The 20,982-nt window shown below is 46.0% G+C and overlaps 1 protein-coding gene across 2 annotated transcripts in view; it reads left to right on the top strand.

Moving 5' to 3' along the window:
- SLC9A7 (solute carrier family 9 member A7) overlaps nucleotides 1-20,982 on the top strand; it is a 165,725-nt gene that overhangs the window by 85,400 nt on the left and 59,343 nt on the right. For both annotated transcript variants that reach the window (XM_021080387.1, XM_021080388.1), the window contains exons 2-5: nucleotides 1,829-2,028; nucleotides 3,116-3,193; nucleotides 10,540-10,616; nucleotides 14,623-14,735. In XM_021080387.1, the coding sequence (XP_020936046.1) occupies nucleotides 1,829-2,028; nucleotides 3,116-3,193; nucleotides 10,540-10,616; nucleotides 14,623-14,735 (468 nt within the window). The remainder of the gene's footprint in view (nucleotides 1-1,828; nucleotides 2,029-3,115; nucleotides 3,194-10,539; nucleotides 10,617-14,622; nucleotides 14,736-20,982) is intronic.

The following is a 20,982-nucleotide window of genomic DNA, read 5'->3' as shown; positions in this document are numbered from 1 at the left end:
CCATGAGGCTCATCTTCCTCTTATTCTGAAGAGGACATACCATGCTGTGCAAACGGTGTGCCAATCTGCACAGGTCCGGCGTGCCTAGACCAGCGCATTATGTCCTCATTCAGCTGACCGCATGGATAACTTATGCCTTTAGGTCTTTGTGCTTAAGCTTAAGTCATTCACCGTCGCTGCAACTGTTTTTCAAGCAGGAAGATGGGATAAAGTAAAGCAGGACAAGATGGAGTTTTCAGCAAAGAGGCTAAGAAAATATTGTAGAAACATGTCTCGTGACATGTTAATACAAGTATATAATAATAAGAATAATAATGCAACACAGACACAGATTTGGCTTAAAGAACTATATCTTTCGAGATTGTATATAGTATTTGCTCTTCAGTACTGTCTTGCGAGTTCTCATATGCCTTGGTGACATTGTAGAACATTTTATATGGAATACAGTAAACATTGTTCTTTGTTTTTCTCATATAACTTTCTCCATTAATGGCAAAATGAGATGGGGAGGCATTTCACCAGTTGCTCTCAGAATACTGCTAGCAAAGAACTGAATATAGAGAGAAGTCTGATCTTTCCTCCTAAGAGAGAATTGTAGAAAGTGCCTGGTGGTCATTTATATTTTGTTCACATTTCACTCCCTTTTACGTGGGCATGTGTGACTCCCGTCCAGGACCAGGGGACTGACAATTTCTTCCTCACTCATGGAATTGAGTGCTTATACCCAATTTTGCTGTTTTGTTTGGTTTGGTTTTGTTTCCACTAAAAGGGAAAACCCTAGGAGCAGAATGAGACATGCAGACTGGCCGCTAATTATGCCAGCTGTATCAATGCCACAGCCCCAAGAAGCCAGCTCTGCAATCCCTGAGTCATGCCTGTGAAAATTTGCTCTGTAGTGTTGAGCTCTCTAAGGATGTCATTATTTTCTCCATGATACCCAGTACTTAAAATGAACTAAGCAAAAGCATTCCTCTCTCTCTCTTTTCCCTTTCCTCTGTTTTGTGGCCAAATAAGTTTGCATTTGTAGCAACTAGAGATTCCCCAGGCCTTGTCCTCACTAGCGAATGGCCTGAGGGAGGCTGATGGTGTAAATTAAAGAGCTCGGTGGTTTTGCTTTGAGCTGTGCTGGGCAGAAAAAAAAACACTGCCTCCTAACACCCCACCTTCCTCCCCCGAAAGCCTTAGACATGAGACACGATCAGTGGTTGAACGTATTCAGAGTACCACGATAACCACGAAAGGTACCTTCCTCCCCTGTCCTCCTGGTGCCTGAGGGACTCAAACCAGAAGAGATGGAAGCCTCACCCTTTTGAAGGACTGTGTCATTGTTGCTAAAATACACAGCCTATGCCCGGGCTGTACGATTACTTCTGAGTGTCTTAGTTGCTGCCGTTTTTTGTTTGTTTGTTTTTAATTACTTTTGTATTTATTTACTTATTTTTTGCTTTTTAGGGCCGCACCCATTGTATATGGAGGCTCCCAGGCTAGGGGTCGCATTGGAGCTGTAGCTGCCGGCCTACACCACAGCCACAGCCATGCGGGATCTGAGCCGCATCTTCAGCCTACACCCCAGCTCATGGCAACGCCGGATCCTTACCCCACTGAGCAAGGCCAGGGATCGAACCTGCAACCGCAGGGATGCTAGTCAGATTCATTCACTGCTGAGCCATGGCAGGAGCTCCTTATTATTTTTTTTAAAGTATAGCTGATTTATGATGTTTCCTCGAGTTCCCTTGTACGGCCACGTGACCCAAAGTCGTTGCCCCTTTTCCCCCCACGCTCTCTCTGCCTCTCCACCGGCCTGACGGTGTCTCCTCCTCTGTTCCAGGGCTCATCGTCGGGGTGATCCTGCGGTACGGCACCCCTGCCACCAGCGGTCGTGACAAGTCCCTCAGCTGCACTCAGGAAGACAGGGCCTTCAGCACCTTACTTGTGAACGTCAGCGGGAAGTTCTTCGAATACACACTGAAAGGAGAGATCAGCCCTGGCAAGGTCCACAGCGTAGAGCAGAGCGACATGCTGAGGAAGGTGGGCTCCAGCCCCCCGGGCCCGGCCATCCTGCCAGGGGTGTAGCCTTTCCCCGTCTGTCTCAACCTTGGGAAGAGAAATCGTGTCCAACTCCTGAGATAGCCGAGCCATTCCCGGGGCTCAGTTTGGCTTAAGGGAGCATTCGGCCCGTGAGGAGAAGAAGGAGCCGGATTTGAACTTGCACCTTTTATTTAGCTTTGTGGGACTGATGCAGGGGGGCCCCCAGTGGTGTGCTGGTCTGTACGTCCCCGCTCAGCTCCTCTCTCCAGCGCCCATCTCTCTTTGCCTGGGTGGCTTATCCTTCTTAGGGTTTAAGGATGAGGTTGTCTCTTCTTTGCAACGAGATTGGTTTCTTGTTTTTCTTGTAACTTGTTTATTCAGGGTTCAGAGGTGTTATTCTTCGTGCCTCCTGGTTCTTTTCCCATAGTCTACAAACGTGCACTCTTGTCGGTGTTTGCTGCCAAAGGCTTAATGCATCTTCAGAGGAAAAATGTCTTGTTGTGTTGGAATTTGGGTCTAAAAGCTGTTTTTCATTTGATGTTGGGGAGCGCTAAAATACTCCACAGGAAAGGGGGTTATATATCCCCTCACTTGGGTGGTTTTCAGGATAAGCCCAAGATCTGTATTTGTCTACGTAGATTCTGCTACGTTATAGACATGGACTTATCAGCAGGAAAGCTTCCACATAAGGTCGGAGGGATCCAAGTCGTGAAAGCCCCTTTTTTTTATTTTTTTATTTTTGCTTTTAAGGGCTGCACCCGCAGCATATGAAAGAAACCTGGCTAGGGGTTCAATCAGAGCTGCAGCTGCTGCAGCCACAGCAACACCAGATCCAAGCTGCATCTGCGACCTGCACCGCAGCTCACAGCAACGCCGGATCCTTAACCCACTGAGTGAGGCCAGGATGGAACCCGCATCCTCGTGGATACTAATCAGATTGGTTTCTGCTGCGCCACCATGGGAACTCCTATGTCACTTGTTTTAAATATTCAAACTTGAATCAGCGGCTGAAAATATTAAGCAAATATTCTGGCACCAATTGATATTACACTAAAAATTGGCTTCTCTTTTCTTTTTAAACTTTTAGGTAACATTTGATCCAGAGGTCTTTTTCAACATTCTCCTGCCTCCAATTATTTTCCATGCTGGATACAGTTTAAAGAAGGTAAGAGATTTTTGTCAGCATTTCTTAAAGCATTGGGCATTTCTGTGTTCATTTACCTGCACAATTTTCTGGTTTTTTTCCTTCTCCCAGATTGCTTATTACTATGTTCTGTGCCCACTCAGAGACCACGGTGGCCTCATCATCTCAGTGACTCATTTCTGTTTTAAAATCTGGGCCTCTCCCCTATTGCTGGTGGGAATGTGAAGTGGTATGGGCACTCTGGCAAACATTTTCGCAGGTGCTTATAAAACTAAAGTTGACATTACCATCCGACCCAGCGATTTTGTTTCTGAGGATTTATCCCAGAGAACGGAAAGCTTCTGTTTACACAAAAACCTGGACATGCTGGTTCATAGCGACTTTGTTTGTCGTAGCCCCCAACTGGAAACGAACAAAATGTCCTCCAGTAGGTGAATGGTTCAACACCCACCCATACCATGCAGTAAAACGCGACAAACTATGGATACACAAGGCAGCCTGGATGGTTCTCAGAGGCATGATGCTGAGTGGGAAAAAAATCTTCAAAGGTCGCAGACTGCATGATTTCATCTATACAGCATTCTGAAAGTGACAAAACTATAGGGGTGGAGAACAAATTAGTGATTGCTAGGGGTTAGAGATGGGGGGATGAGAGTGGGGTGGGTGCTATAAAGGGGGTAGCATGAAGGAAATCTTCATGGCAATGGGACAGTTCTGTATCTCTTATTTTTTTTAGGGCCGCACCCGCGGCATATGGAGGTTCCCAGGCTAGGGGTCGAATGAGAACTACAGCTGCCGGCCTACACCACAGCCACAGCCACGTGGGATCTGAGCCGCATCTGCAACCCACACCACAGCTCATGGCAACGCCGGATCCTTAACCCACTGAGCAAGGCCAGGGATCGAACTGGCAACCTCACGGTTCCTAGTCGGTTTTGTTAACCACTGAGCCACAATGGCAACTCCGAACAATTCTGTGTCTTGATTGTAGTGGTGGTTACAAGAATCTACACATGTGATAACATAGAACCGGGCACACACATTGTACCAATGTCAGTTTCCTGGTTTTGACATTGTACTACAGTTATGTAAGGTATCAGTGGAGAAAAATGTGCGAAGGTGCACGGGACCTCTCTGTACTATTTTTTGCAACTTCATGAATCTGTAATTACCCCAGAACAAAAAGTTTTTTAAAAATCGATCCTTATTATTGAGGGAGGGTTTTGTGCTCAGCAGCAAGGTTGGGCCTTAGCTCCTAGTTATTGAAAATACCAAATACCTTTATAAATAGTGTGAGTGGCTCCCTTCCTCCCCCATTGTGGGACTATTCTGTGAACATTTAGCTTCCCAAAAGGCCGCCTTCAGATAACAGCCGAAGAACTTGTTTCAGCTGTCTCTCTGAATGGGTACCAAAGGAAACCTTTTTAGTGAGCTGGAGAAGAGAGATCTTGGCCGCCCAGAAAACTCAGTAGCATCCTTAGAAAGTCGAGAATGCCTTCTAAGCCGATACACCTCTAGATAGATCAATCGAGGAGAGGAAAAAAAAAAAAAGAGGAAAGAAACAAATTACCTATATTAGGAATGAAAGAGGGGACATCCCTATAGACCCTTCATACATTAAAAGGACAGTAAGAGAAAAACAGGAACAACGTTGTGCCAATAAATTTGACAACCCAGGTGCAATGGACAGATTTCTCGAAAGGTACACATTACTGAAACGGACCCCAGAAGAGATGGAAAACTTAAAACAGCCCTCTATTAATGAAGTTCGTAATGGAGTTCGTAGTTAAAAACCTTTATACACGCCCAGATGGCCTCACTGGTGAATTCTGTCTAGCACAGAAGGAAGAAATAATAGGAGTCCCGCACAGAACACAGAGGATGGAGCAGCCCCAGCTCATTTTAGGAGAGGGTGCTTGCCCATCAGGCTTGTTCTTCTATCACAGCAATTCTGCAGTTTTCAGAAGGTATTTATTTATTTATTTATTGTCTTTTTTTGCCTTTTTAGGGCCACACCCACAGCACATGGAGGTTCCCAGGCTAGGGGTTGAATCAGAGCTACCGCTGCCGGCCTACGCCACAGCCACAGCAACGCCAGATCTGAGTCGTGTCTGCAACCTACACCCCAGCTCACGGCAACGCTGGATCCTTCACCCACTGAGTGAGGCCAGGGATCGAACCCGAAACCTCATGGTTCCTAGTTGGATTCGTTTCCGCTGCACCATGACGGGAACTCTGATTCAGAAGGTTTTTCAACTTTTTTGCTTTTTAGGGCCATACCCGTGGTATATGGAAGTTCCCAGGCTAGGGGTCCAATCAGAGCTGTAGCCGCCAGCACACACCACAGCCACTGCAACGCGGGCTCCAAGTCACATTGGCAACTTACACCACAGCTCCTGGCAACACTGGATCCCCAACCCACTGAGCGAGGCTAGGGATCAAACCCGCATCCTCATGGATACTGGTCGGGTTCATTTCCCCTGCGCCACAATGGGAACTCCCAGTTTTGAAACTATTTCTAACCAATACAACTACAGTTATTTATGGAGTATCTGATATATATTAGATATAAATATATCCCTTATTTCTCTTTTTACCTACAGTATTTCTAATCATCACAGAAACTCTGTCAGGTGAGGGTATAGATTACCTTACACCCCTTCTCCTCCAGGCTTCCAACTCATTTATAAACAGACACAAGGAACTAACTGGCACTTGAATGATCAATTTATGATCCGAGTCCCTGGTAACACATGTTGGATGTTGTAGTTTAGTTCTTGGTAATGGGGCTCCTTACCACCCACCTCATGAATGGAGGACAGACACCAGGTTTGCCAGTCACAGGTAGAGAGGCTGAAATGTAGAGATCCTGGAAATTGCTGAGCTTCCCAAAGGTGGCCTCTTCTGCTTGTAGCATGGAGGCTGTAGGAGCAAGAGCACCCCCCCACTTTTCACCAGAGGGTCAAGCCTGCAGGTCAGGGTCAAGTCAATCTCCCGCTTCTGAGATCAAAGGGACCCTCCTTATTGCATCACCTTGGAGGGAAGAAGGGTAAGACTTAAGCTCCCCCTCCCCAGTGGATGCTTGAAGAGCAGGAGGCTGTATTTCTGCACACCAGCCCAATACACATTTGTGCACTCACAGACATGTAGTTTTACTGCGTTTAGATGTCCTGCGTTTTACTGATGATGAAGCCACACTCAGAGTAGGTGACATGGGAGCTTGCAAAGGTGGTGCAGGACTGAGTCAAGGTTGTGATCGATCTGTCTGACCGGAGGGTCTAGGGTTATGCCTCTGTGTTACATTCCCTCTAGATTTAGGGTTTTTCTGTCCAAAAAAAAAAAGGTACCCTTTTTCTGACTCATTTATGGGCTTGGCAAATAATCCGAATCTATCTGTCAGCTCTTGCCATGTAGCAAATGGGAGATGATCTTACAAGTGTAAATATCTTTATCTAAAGGAAGAATTTGGGAACTGCCCTTCAGATCAAATGAGTAATGAATAATTTGGTGTTTTAAATAACTAATCTCCACATCATAGCTGCTTTAAAATGAAACCAAATCATTGGTTGTGAAAGGCACTCTTAAGGGCTGAAAAACAGCCTAGTGTTTGCAGAGCCTTCCCTTTGTCAGCTTCATTTCCTAAGAAGATAAACATATCTGTTTCTCTGATAAACACACATCTGTCTCAACACACAGGTAAACTGGCTTTGCCAGTTACCAATGTAAGTTGTTTTTGAAATGCTAGTCTTCAAGGTTATTATTAGGTTTTAGTTTAGTCTCTTTCCATTTTAATCAGGCACGTAACTAGTCGGTTCTTCTGTGGTTGCCATCTCTGATGAAATCTGTTTCCAATTAAATGTAGAATAAATGTTTCCTTATTTAACTGCTGGTACCTAAACAGATAGACCCTCGGACCTGGGTACATGCACTTGTCATGCAGGCATGGACCTTTTTTTTTCTCACCTGAGAAAAAGCACCATAGCAGTTAGATTTGATTTTTTTTTTTTCTTTTTGCCATTTCTTGGGCCGCTGGAGGTTCCCAGGCTAGGGGTCTAATCGGAGCTGTAGCTGCCAGCCTACACCACAGCCACAGCAACACGGGATCCGAGCCGCGTCTGCAACCTACACCACAGCTCACGGCAACACCAGATCCTTTAATCCACTGAGCAAGGGCAGGGACCAAACCCGCAACCTCATGGTTCCCAGTCGGATTCGTTAACCACTGCGCCACGATGGGAACTCCCTAGATTTGATTTTGTGATGCCACTCACAGTTTGTTGACAGGGCATTGGCAGGGAAAGAATTCCTCTGTAGAAACCTTTGTATTTTGTGAATTTCCCTCCGTGCACACGTGTGCGTGTACACACAACACACACACACACCCCATGTTAAAATTTGTCAGGGGAATGGGAGAGGATAGGGTTTCCTAAAAAGTAGGCATCTTAAGGCTTAGGATGGTACAACTAGGAACTAGGGCGCCAGGTGGATTTTCTTTTCTTTTTTCTTTTTCATAGATGTTCTTTGGGAGTTCTTTTTCTTTCTAGTTCTGTTTATTAAATTTATTTTTTTATTCGGGTATAGTTGATTTACAGTGTGGTGCTAATTTCTGCTGCACGGCATAGTGACCCAGTCATACATATATATACATTCTTTTTCTCATATGATCTTCCATTATGGTCGATCCCAACAGACTGGATATGGTTCCATGTGCTGTACTGTAGGACCTCGTTGCTTATCCAAAGGTAGATTTTCATGGGAAGCAAACCTTCTCCTCCTGAGCTGGTTTTGGCTTACGTCCTTGAAGGCTTTGGCAGCAGGTGTCACCTCCTTTTGTCTCTTTTTGCCATTTTATGATGGAGAGGGAAGAGTAAGGGAGAGACTGAACCAGTCAGGACCATGTGAATCACGCATGACGATGAACTGTTAGGGCCAGATAAGAAGAGGATGAAAGATACAGGATTCCACTAGATACCTTCTTCCCAAGAAGGACATGGGGGAATCAAGAAGGGTATCTCGTGCAGCAGTGCCCTGGAGTCAGAAGACCTGCTTTCCAGGTCTGGCGCTGTGGTTTAGGGGGCTTGTGACTTCAGACAGCTCACGTCACCCTTTTGAGCCTTCGGGTCGTCATGAGAATTGGATGGGCTAATATATGAGAAAGTACTTTGTAAAATATGAAGTATACTGTTAAGTGGCAGGTGTACTAACACACGGCTAAGTGGCATGTGACGCCTTTTGAAGGTGCAGTAAAATTCCAGTTCCCATCAGCGAATGTGAACAGGGATGGGTCATTTGTGGCTACGTGTGGGGGTGATTTTAGAATATATTGTGAATGCATTTTTGGTGGTGGATTGACATGTCTCATTTTTTGCTTTGGCTGATATCATGAATATGAAATTGACTTAGTATATTCAAACCAACCGCAGGAATGGTTCTGCCAGAGAAAGCTGAGTGGCAAGGGAAAGCGTATCGAGGGGTGAAATTTTGCTCTCGGGTACTTCACGTGACTTTCGTTGGTCGCATGTCTTGTCCTTGATGTACTTTTAGCTCTCCCTGGTTGAAGCACTTCATGGAGCTTTGAAAAGCAAGTGGGCTCACCGTTGTTGATTTTTTTGTGTGTGTTTGTGTGTGTAGACATGTACAAATGCATTAGCATTAAAAATGGCTGAGGACGATGACTGGTTTGGGAGGCAAGCATAATCTTTTACAGTTTTTATGTGAAATATTCCTGGTTCTTAATTAGGGTGTTTGGAGATTTTGTCTGTTTTTCTTAAATCGTTCTGTTTGTCCAATGAGAATAGCTTTATGCCTTGAGAAATAAGCAGCATGGCTCAGGGGCCCAAGAATAGGGCTGTTCCCCATCAGAATATCCACAGGCTGAATTATTTATGAGAAGTAAATCTGTGTGTGTATGTGTGTATTTAAAAAAATTTTATTATAGTTGATTTACAATGTTCTGTCAATTTCTGTTGTACAGTCAAGTGACCCAAGTGTCATACCTACATGTACATACATTCTTTTTCTCATATTATCTTCCATCATGTTCTATCACAAGTGATTGGCTATAGTTCCCTGTGCTGTACAGCAGGAATGTGTAACCACTGAACAAATGTACAGAAGCATCGAAATGATTGCACCTGGATAATTGCTAGTTCTTTTCTTGGTATAAGTACACAAGTATGTCTATGTATTTGTGTGTGTGTTATGTGTCCACAATAAATTTGCCCATCTTAAGTGGAACCACGTTTCATTTCTCTCTCTATTATCCCTCTTTCCCAGGTTCCAAAGATTAATCCAGATAAACAGCAGGAGACACCTCAGATGCCATGAGCCAGATACTTAGGACACTGTGTTTTCTGATGCTGAATTAAGCAGAAAGCTCCTTGGATAGCACTTTCATGCTTTATTAGTTTCAAACTTATGTCTGTAATATTCTTCTAAGGTACCACCAGAACTGGCAGTGACTAACTGAATCACCTGGGCAAAATCTTTGGAAATGGTTAATCTTCTGAACACACATAGTCGTAAATGCGTGTGCATTCGCCTGCACTCATGCACGCGCACCCCCCCCATATAATTGAATGTAATCAACCAGAATAGTTTTTTTTTTTTTTTTTTTTTTTTTGCTCAGTGATTGGGAGGACAATATTTTGTGATGTTTTTACGGGAAGGAATGGGAGTTTGGGATGAGCAGGTGCAAACCATCATACGTAGGATGGATACACAACAAGGTCCTACTGTGTGGCACAGGGAACCGTATTGAGTATCCTGTGATGAACCATAATGGAGAAGAATAAGAAAAGGATGTGTATATGGGAGTTCCCTTCGTGGCTCAGCGGTTAACGAACCCATCTAGGATCCATGAGGAGGCAGGTTCAATCCCAGGCTTCGCTCAGTGGGTTCAGGATCTGGCATTGCTGTGACCTGTGGTGTAGGTCGCAGATGAGGCTTGGATCCCGCGTGGCTGTGGCTGTGGCGTAGTCTGGCGGCTGCGGCTTCAATTCAACCCCTAGCCTGGGAACCTCCATATGCCTCAGGTGTGGCCCTAAAAAAAAGAAAAAAAAAAAGAAAGAAAAGCAAAGAATGTGTGTGTGTGTGTGTGTGTATATATATATATATATATATATATGTATAACTGCGTCACTTTACTGTATAGCAGAAGTGAACACAACATTGTAAATGAACTACAATAAACTTTGAAAAAAATCATGATGTTTTAAGGCTGAACAGCATTAATCAGGAGTGACTTCAGTTGTTACTCGATGTAAAAGAACCAGTGAGTAAAGCTTCACTTTTTGGAGACTTGTAGTGTGTCTAATGTTCATTGTCAAGATTCACCATGGAATTTCTTGCTTTTTTGTCTTATTCAGAGACACTTTTTCAGAAATCTCGGCTCTATTCTGGCCTATGCCTTCTTGGGGACTGCCGTTTCCTGCTTCATCATCGGGTAAGGGACTCTGTCATAAAACTGAATTATCCGAACATGAGATGCACATAAGTCCACAGAGTTGAGTATTTTCCCCCAGATATATTGGGATATGATTGACACATAACATTGTGTAAGTTTAAGGTGTACAGTGTGTTGATTTCACACATTTATAAATTGCAGCATGATTACCGCCATAGTATTAGCTGCCACCTCCATCCTGTCACCTGGGTACCATTTCTTTTTTGTAATGAGAACATCTTAGCCACATTCACATATGTGATGCGGGTATCATTAGCTCTGATCACTGTGTTGGATGGTAGATCCCCAAACTTATTAATCTGATCATTGGGAGTTTGTCTCCTTTGAGCAACATTTCCCCACTTCTCCCACCCCCCAGTCCCTGGCAACCACCAGAGTCTAGTATTTTTGATGTTTCTGATGATCGTAAGTAAGATCTAGAGCTACACTGGCCACATGTGGCTATTTAAAATAAGGGTTCATTTACATGAAATAATATTATACCTAATCCCCAAATCTTGGGTTTTTTGGTTTGGTTTTGTTTGGGGGGGGGGGCTCCCAAAGGCATATGGTGTTCCCTGGCCAGGAATTATATCTAAGCTTCAATTGAAACCTACGCCAAAGCTGCAGCAACACCAGCTCCATAACCCACTGTGCCGGGCCAGGGATTGAACCTGCGTTCCTGTGCTCCAGAGATGCTGCCAATCCCATTGCGCCACAGCAGGAACTCCCAGATCTTGGTTCCTAATATCATTCTCCGATTAAAAGAACCAGGCTCCTTTGCAGAAATGGCTGCTTCTAGGGCTGAGGCAGCAAATATACAAGATGACAATGGATCATCTTGCAGGGCCAGAAAGGAAGAAAGTGCTCAGAAAACAAATAAGCGAAAGGATGTGGGGCCTGTCAAAGGCACAGAGCGTGAACCTGAAAGCCCCCCGCCCCCCCCCCCATGGCCAAAGAACAACAAAATAAATGACATTGTTTTGGATTACCACCCCAAGTATAAAACACATAGCTCTGAGTCTATATAAATAAATGATCAGGTGAATAAATAAATGGGGGAGAAGTGAAGTGACAGATCTGTGCAGAAGAATTCCAAGTCATTTAGGCAAATCCGTCCCCCCCTCAACGGGATGAAGCTTAACCCTTCCTCTCTTTGACTGTGGGCCATGCATAGTGACTTCCTTCCAAAGAGTACAGCATGAAAAGGAAGAAGGAAAGGGTAGCTTCCCAGTGGAGAAACCTGACAAACACTCCCTCAGCCAGGTGATCCAGATTGACACCGAAACCTATCATCAGTCATGTTGATATTCTCTGCCCTTGGTTATTTGTGATGAGAAGGGTACCTTACCGCTGCGTCTTCCTCCCCAAAACATATTAACCTCACTGTAACCACGAGGGAAAACCATCAGACAAGTCCCACGTTCTGCACAATAGCTGACCAGTGCCCTCCAAACCGCAAGATCTTCAGAAACAAGCAAAGTCTGAGAAACTGTCACAGCCAAGTGGAGTCTAAAGAGAGAGGACTACATGTGGTGGCGGGATCCCAGATGGGATCCTGGATCAGAAAGGGGGTGTTAAAAAAAAAAGAAAAAAAAAAAAACTGGAGTTCCTGTCGTGGCGCAGTGGTTAACGAATCTGACTAGGAACCATGAGGTTGCGGGTTCGGTCCCTGCCCTTGCTCCGTGGGTTAACGATCCGGCGTTGCTGTGAGCTGTGGTGTAGGTTGCAGACGCGGCTCGGATCCCGAGTTGCTGTGGCTCTGGCGTAGACTGGTGGCTACGGCTCCGATTAGACCCCTAGCCTGGGAATCTCCATATGCCGCGGAAGTGGCCCAAGAAATAGCAAAAAATAAAAGGGGGGGGGAATGTTAGGTAAAAACTAAGGAAATCTGCATCAGGTAGGGAGTTGAGTTAACTTTTAAACCTGAGCAGGAAAGCTGGAGATAAAAGGAGGAGGCTGTGCAACCAAAAACGGAGAGGTTTGGACTTGTCCTGAAGAGAGACCAGCCACTGAAGAGCCACAGGTTAAGGAACTGGCACTGGTGATGACCGGAGGCAAGATGGGGAAAACTGCCAGGTCTCAGCTTATGGTAGAAGGAAATGGGGAGGAAGGAAACTAGTTTCAAGAAATAGTTGAAAGGTAGATGAGAGAAGCCTTTGAGAAGCAACAAAGAGCAAATCACTTCGGCATCATAGAGTTCCTATGAATGGAAATAGAACTGTTTCGGTATCTGGAGCAGCACCCAGCACACAGTAGGCAAACATTTAAGTCATAGCTATTTATTCTCAAAAGGATCAATTCTCAGTGGAGTTCTTGAGCTCCTAGCTTCGGTTCTAGATGCCCAGGGTGCAAAGATGAGCAATGATATGGTCCTGACCATCAAGAATCTTATTAAGACAGTTGGTTTGGAGTTCCCGTCGTGGCTCAGTGGTTAATGAATCTGACCAGGAACCATGAGGTTGCGGGTTCGGTCCCTGCCCTTGCTCAGTGGGTTGACGATCTGGCATTGCCCTGAGCTGTGGTGTAGGTTGCAGATGCGGCTCAGATCCCGCGTTGCTGTGGCTCTGGCGTAGGCCTGCGGCTACAGCTCCGATTCGACCCCTAGCCTGGGAAACTCCATATGCCGCAGGAGCGGCCCAAGAAATGGCAAAAAAAAAAAAAAAAAAAGAAAGAAAAAAAGACAGTTGGTTTGTTGGATACAGTGAGTTTATTCTGTGGCTTTTTTTTTTTTTTTTTTGGTTACATTTATTCCTAGGTATTTTATTCTTTTTGATGCCATTTTAAATGGGATTGTTTTAATTTCACTTTATTCTTTGGCTGTTTTTATTCCCCTAATCCCTACAGCTGCTGGCAACACACACACACACACACACACACACACACACACACACACGCGCGCGCGCGCGCGCGCTCCCTTAACAAGTACGAGGCCTTTTAGCTCTCCTCACTTCTCATTTGTCAGCTGTCTTAGAGGAAACGTGCTCTGGCCACGCTGAAATGTTAACTTGGTGCTCCTTCTTGGGCCGTATCACATTCTGCACAGCATAAGGAGGGCTGCTGCTGGCCTGCCCAACCCACGCTAAGAGGGATAAGCCAGATATATTAGTGGGTGTGCTGATATTTCGATGGGATGCTTAGAGAGTTTTGCCTCTCTTCCCTTCTTTGAAATAATTCTTGGTGAGAAGATTGCCCAGTTGGATTTCAGTGGCCAACCCATGTTTATTTCTCTCCATCTTCATCTAGTCCACTCATCCCCATGACTTTATGCATGGTCTCAGAATCCTAGGAGTATTGTGGGTTTTTGGTTTTTTTGTTTGTTTGTTTTTTGGTAGCAATTTATTTACCCATTCTGCAGCATTCTTTCTAGTCCTTTCTTCCCTAGCACTCAGTTGCTCCAAATGCCTTAACTTTGTTGCTAATTGAGAACCATACTTTACTAATTGAGAACCATACTTTACTAATTGAGAACCATACTTTATAGTTGTAAGCGCAGTTTTAAAAAATGCAATGTTCAGATGTTTCAGAAAGATGATACAAACTGCAGACCAGAGCTGTGGTGCCAGAGTCTTATTTGCACATGTTCCTGGTAAGTGTCCAACCACAGCAGCTGCCCAGTGTTTTCACCGATCTCTCTAGAAGTACAGTAGCGAGTGCTCCTCTGCTGGCATATCCTCCACGTTACTTTCTTAGGAGAATTTTCTTTTTTTGTGTATTTTATTTTAGTCTTTTTAGGGCCACACTGGCAGCACGTAGAGGTTCCCAGGCTAGGGGTTGAATCAGAGCTACAGCTGCTGGCCTATACCACAGCCACAGCAACGCAGGATCCAGCTGCGTCTGCCACCCACACCAGAGCTCACGCAATGCTGGATCCTCAACCCACTGAGGGAGGCCAGGGATCGAACCCACAACCTCATGGATGCTAGTCGGGTTCGTTCACCGCTGAGCCATGACGGGAACTCCCCTCGTTTTTAATTCTAACACAGTTTACCTTCCCTTCTTGCAGAAACCTCATGTATGGTGTGGTGAAGCTGATGAAGATCGTGGGGCAGCTCTCGGATAAGTTTTACTATACAGACTGTCTCTTTTTTGGAGCCATCATCTCTGCCACTGACCCAGGTATTTGCCTCTTTGGTCTTGTCATTACGATAGTCCGTGATTTAAATTTTTTTTTTTTTGTCTTTTTGCCTTTTCTGGTGCCACTTCTGCGGCATATGGAGGTTCCCAGGCTGGGGGTCTAATGGGAGCTGTAGCTGCCAGCCTACACCAGGGCCACAGCCATGCAGGATCCGAGCCACATCTGCGACCTACACACCACAGCTCACAGCAACACCGAATCCTTAACCCACTGAGCAACGTTATTTAAATCTTAAAAAATTCAGAGAAAAAGGTTGTGACAGCAGAAGAGTGTAGTATTAACATGGAACCGTGGAGGAAGAGACCTGCATTTCCCTGTCATTACTGTTATTGTTGTTGTTGTTTAAAAGACCCACATAAAGTAAAATATACCATCTTAACCATTTTTAGGGGTCCAGTTCGGTACGTTAGGTATATTCATATTTTCGTGCAGCCAGTCTCCAGAACTTTTTCATCTTGCAAAGCCGAAACTCTCTTTAATGTGGGGGCATTAAACCATGCCCCACATCCCCCTTCCCGCAGTCCCAGGCAACCACCCTTCTACCTTCTGTCTGGGGCTTGGCTGCTGTAGGTACGTCGTGTAAGTGGAACCATGCAGTATTTGTCTTTTTGTATCTGGCTTCTTGCATTAGCGTATTGTCCTCAAGCTTCATCCAAGTGGTAGCACATGTCAGAAGGTCCTTCCTTTTGAATCGGAGCAATATCCCCTGGTAGGAATAGCCTGCATTTTGTGATCCGTCCTCCTGCCGGCGACCGCTTGAGTTGCTTCCACCTGTATAGCCCTTTTGCCTTTGATTTTAGAACGTCTGATTTGGTCCTGATTTTTACACTGAGACCGTCTTTTCTTCTCAGCGGTGTGCTTTTGCCTTCTTGTAGGAAACATGTCATTTGGTTTAAATCCTACCTTTGCTTCGTCGACATGCACACCAGTAACTGGAGCAAATGCAGTTTAATTCATAAAGTCCTTTTGTGTAGTGTCCCTGCACCCCGTGATGTGGCTGCTATTCATAAATCCCTTACTGTGTATTTTCCAAGTGTTAGTTGAGCCGGTTCTTAAAAGCAGAATCATTAGACACCTTTCCTCCCCTGCAGCTCCAACACAAACAAACCAAACAGCTCTCCTGTCCAGGTTGGAACCCTGTAATTAAACCACTTCGCGTAAAGCAGTTAACAGCGATTCTTTCCTCGAAATGTAAACTCTTGGGAGGACATGGTAGGGAAAGAAATGTATGGAGAAAGAGCTGATCTTGTTCTCCTAGTACAGATGGAAAGGTCTCTTCAATGTCTTTGATGCCTTCTAACATTCTGGGCAGTCATGATCTCTAAGATACTATGATTCCCAGCCCAGCCCCCCTTCACGGTACCTCTCGGGGGTCCGCTCGATCAGGGCTACCCAGTAGACCTTTCTGTGGTGATGCAAATATTCCATAATCTACCCAGTCCCGTATGGTAGCCAGTAGCCGTGGTGTGGCTGTGGAGCCCTTGAAATATGGGGTAGTGGGAACCAAAGAACGGAATGTTGAAGTATTTTGTGTTAAATGATGTCAGTTTAATTAGCTCCTTATGGCTAGTCATGACCACATTCAGTAGCACAGCTCTAGACACCTGTGTGGCAACTGTGTGACAACTGTGTGACAACTGTGTAGACAACATGGAAAACTCTTGATGTTCCAAAACCCACTGATGTCTCGTACCCCCATATTTTCTGACACACGTGAAGTCAATGGATACCAAAGACTTGGCTGGTGGAAGCCCCCTGGTTTGTGAAAAGAATGTGGGATATGGAGTTGCAGCTGGTGGTTTGAGTTCTTGCCCTGCCAGTAGGATCTCCCGTGCATCAGTTTCCTGACAGTGTTTCGGAATTTGGGAGCCATGTGGTCAGAGAGTAATGCTCTAGGTGCCCCACCCAGGCAGTCTTTTGCTTAGTCTTTTTTTTTTGTTTGTCTTTGTCGTTTGTCTTTTTAGGGCTGCCCCTGCAGCATATGGACGTTCCCAGGCCAGGGGTCGAATCGGAGCTGTAGCCACCGGCCTCCACCACAGCCACAGCAACACGGGATCCGAGCCACATCTGCGACCTACACCCCAGCTCACAGCAGCAGAGCTGGATCCTTAACCCACTGAGCGAGGCCAGGGATCAAACCCACATCCTCATGGATACTAGCCGGGTTTGTTAACCACTGAGCCATGACGGGAACTCCTGCTGAGTCTTTGAGACCAAGTTCACATGCACCACTCGCCTGGTTACTCTTCCTTTATGCCTGCACTTTTGACACAGCCCTTGAGTCCAGGCCGTTTTGTACACAGTAATACCGGGCGCTTTGTACCAAGTGTTTGCAAGTGCTAGGTACTCTTTAGTACACAGATGAAGCGTTTAGGAAAGGTTAGTTGAATGAACCAATTCAGGGTCTTGATTTTTCCTTTTTCCTCTTTCTGCTCTTCATTGATTTTGTTTTCCCCCACTGCTTTGTTTTTGTTTTTGGCTGTGCCTGCAGCATGCAAACATTCCCAGGCCAGGGATCAAACCAGTGCCTCGGCTACTGCAGTGACAATACCTGCCTCTTAACCTGCTGAGCCACCAGGGAACTCTTCCCACTGCTTTTCGATCCCTGTGCCAGCAGTCTTCAGTCAGTGAATTGTAATTTCTCAGGCCATGTCCATTTGGAAACAGCTCTTGTGACCCTGTTCTCTCTGATTCCAAGGGCCCAGCTGTTGAGGGTGGGGGGAGCAGTCTGTTTCTTCTTTGCCTTTAGAAGCCACTTACCCAGTCTGTCATCCCCTGCCTGCTGCCCCCACCCCCACTCAAAATCTTCTTCTGCTTATCAGCACCCACATTCCTCATCGTGGTTGGGCACAGGCTTGCTCAGGTGGTGGGCAGAGAAAATAAGAAAGGGAAATTCAGAATAGCCAGATGCAGACCAGTGCAAAGTGCTTGTTATCATTATTAATTCTGCAAGCTAGCATTTATTATCATAGATAAATAGGTTAACCGTGCAGTATTTTTCACTACTGGTACAGGAGTATTTTAGGAAAACTGTTTAAAAGTCACAGTGGGAGGTCCCGTAATGGCTCAGCGGAAACGAATCCACTAGCATCCATGTGGACGCAGGTTCGATCCCTGGCCTCGCTCCGTGGGTTAAGGACCCAGTGTTGCTGCGGCTGTAGCGTAGGTCAGTGGCTCCAGATCCAATGTGACCTCTAGCCCTGGAACCTCCATATGCCGCACGTGCAGCCCTAAAAAAAATAAAAATTAAAAAAAAAATAAAAGTCACAGTGCCTGGGAGTTCCCGTTGTGGCTCAGGAATAAGGATATGGTTCGATCCCTGGCCTCGCTCAGTGGGTTGGGGATCTGGTGTGGTGGTGAGCCGTGGTGTAGGTCACAGACGCGGCTGAGATCCCACGTTGCTCCAATTTGCCCCCCAGCCTGAGAATTTCCATATGCCGCAGGTGTGGCCCTAAAAAGCAAGCAAACAAACAGACAAACGAACGATTGAATGAATGGATGTCACAATGGCTTTTGGGAATCACGTAGCCCAAGCTGTCACTTTACCAAGTCTCTGGGCTCTGCCATGCACTACGTTCTCATGGCCAGTTGGTGGCTACACTGGATGCTGTTGTTTGCCCCTCTGGATTTACTCACCACCCTTCTGCACCCTCCTAGTACCGGGAGGCTGACGTGTATGCGAGTTTTCAGAGCTTCCTTTGCCTTCCTCTTTCCCACTGGATTTGCTCCCAGCAGAGCACCAGTGGGAGACTGGAAGGAGGGGAGACATGCAAGGGCCCTGTGGGGCTGGCTGTGTCCCTGGATCCAAGGTCACGGCTCCGTGGGCGACCCTCGCCCGTTCTGGCAGTCACTCCTTCCCTGGACCCTTTGGGCCCAGGGATGGTGTAAGAACTCGCTTTGATCGGCCGTAAGTACTGCCCTCTCCCTTGGGGCTTCCCTCCCCACGCTTCTATAAATAACCACGTTATAAACAGTCCTCACATTGCTCATCTGTTTCCTGCCAAGACCCTCACTGCTACGGCCTGGGACCTGCGTCTCCGGGGCTGCCAGGCCTGTGCTCTGTTTGTTGCGATTAGCTTCCACCAGCCTTGAGTCCCTGAGTGACTGAGAACAGCAGAGGCCACTGGTACCAACCCCCAGTGACCGTATTGCATGAGCAACAGACAAAACCCCTCTTGAGTTTGACCACTGAGATTGGGGAGAAATGTGATACGACAGCAGAAAGCAGCCTGTCGTCTCCTCTCTAAATTGGGGGGCATGATACTACTACCCACCCAGGGCTTTTAATGAGGACTAGACGAGATCGTGAAATGTTTAGCCTAGTGCCAGGTTCATGGTAAGACCTTGTCGTTATTATCATTGTCAAATTTTCTGCAACATCGGGTGAAAAACAAAACAATTCTTATGTCACATGATGACAACATAGAGTGAACGTTTAGTATTAGTTGAGGTTCTTCAAAGAAGCCGGAACATATAGGAGACTCCGTGTGTGTGTGTGTGTGTGTGTGTGTGTGTGCACATATGCGTGGTGCAGAGCAGGAGTGGGGGAGAGAGAGAGGTTGATTGATGATAAGGAGTTGGCTCGTGCAATTACGGAGGCTAAGAAGTCCCGAGATGTGCAGTCCACAGGCTGAAGACCCAGGAGAGCCAGTGCCGTGGTTGGGGGCTGGCTTCAAAGACAGGCAGAGAAAGGCAATTTGAAAGCGAATGCTCCCTTCCTCTGCCTTTTTGTTCTAGGGAAACCTTCCTCAGCGCACGGATTCAAGTGTTACTCTCACCCAGAAACACACACACATACACACACACACACACACCCAGAACCATGTGGAGTCAAATATCTGTGTACCCGCTCAGTCAAGGTGACACAGACATTTAACTGTCATGGGCTTTATGTGAGGAGCCACACACATGGTTATGTGATAAATAATCCAGGAAATTGGGACTAGTTTTAGCCTCCTCCTTAAAGATTTCTCCTGGTGTGTAATTTTTTTTTTTATCTTTACCGCCGTGTATTCGATCATTCCCTCACTGAGTGATGGTCATTCTCATGGCTGCCTTTTTTTTTTTTTTTTTTTTTTGTCCGTACCAAAAAATATAATATACCTTAATAAACTGATCATGTGGGGAATGGCACTTCTGTTGTATAACTTCATAAACTTTTTAAGAGTGGAGATAAGAGATTGACCTTATGTCTTTTTTTTTTTTTTTTTTTTTTTTTTGGTCTTTTTAGGGCCACACCCGAGGCATATGAAAGTTCCCAGGCTAGGGATCAAATCGGAGCTTCAGCTGCTGGCCTACACCACAGCCACAGCAACGTCAGACCTGAGCTGTGTCTGTGACCTACACCACAGCTCCGGGCAATGCCAGATCCTTAACCCACTGAGCGACACCAGGGATCGAACCTGCATCCTCATGGATGCTAGTTGGGTTCGTTACTGCTGAGCCATGACGGGAGCTCCTGACCTTGTGTCTTGTGTTAGGAAGATGACATGTCTGTCCTTTAGGAAATTTGCCTCCTGCCAATGCCCCTCAGGATGGCTGGCTGGCATCTGAATGCTTAGAGTAGTGGTTTCATTGTCTAGGTTTGTAATTAGCTGGAGCAGCCTCCTGATACAGCTGACATTTTTCACATTCAAATCATTCTTTGTTTTCTCTCAACAAGTGAATTAAACTTTTTGAAAAGGAAGCTGTGATGTGGATAGTTTGAGAATCTCCCTTCATCCCTGACAAACACAGAGACATCAGGACAGCCAAAGAGAAAAACACAGAAACTCAACTATGTGACAGAGTGTCGCCACGAATCCCCTAATAACAACTAGTGGGGTCACACTACCAGTAGCAGTGAGAGTTGGGGAATAAGAACAGCAGCTGTGCTGGGGGAGGCCGGGCGGGGGGGCGGGGGTGGGGGCTGCGGATCATTTTGATCATCAGGGAACCCAGAAATTCCCCACAAGTATTCACACACTGAAAAGGAGAGCCCCCCCCCTGGGATGAAGAATTTAATGGGCATATCAGATAATAATAGTTCATACTATGAGGAGGCCTAACAGGCTTCAATTTGCCAGCGAGGGCAAGGAGACGGGAGGAGGTATGAGGCTGCTGGAGTGATCTGGTCCCTCCGAAAATCCCATGCGACGATCTCGCTGTAAAGACAGAGCCGCTGCCAAAAATGAGCTGTTAGGACCACAGACCTTGATGGTCAGGGCATTAAAGGAGAAAGAAAGCTCA

This window comes from Sus scrofa, chromosome X (genome assembly GCF_000003025.6).
Source record: "Sus scrofa isolate TJ Tabasco breed Duroc chromosome X, Sscrofa11.1, whole genome shotgun sequence".
Taxonomy (NCBI): Eukaryota; Metazoa; Chordata; class Mammalia; order Artiodactyla; family Suidae; genus Sus; species Sus scrofa.
This window is presented reverse-complemented; position numbering and strand designations above follow the sequence as displayed.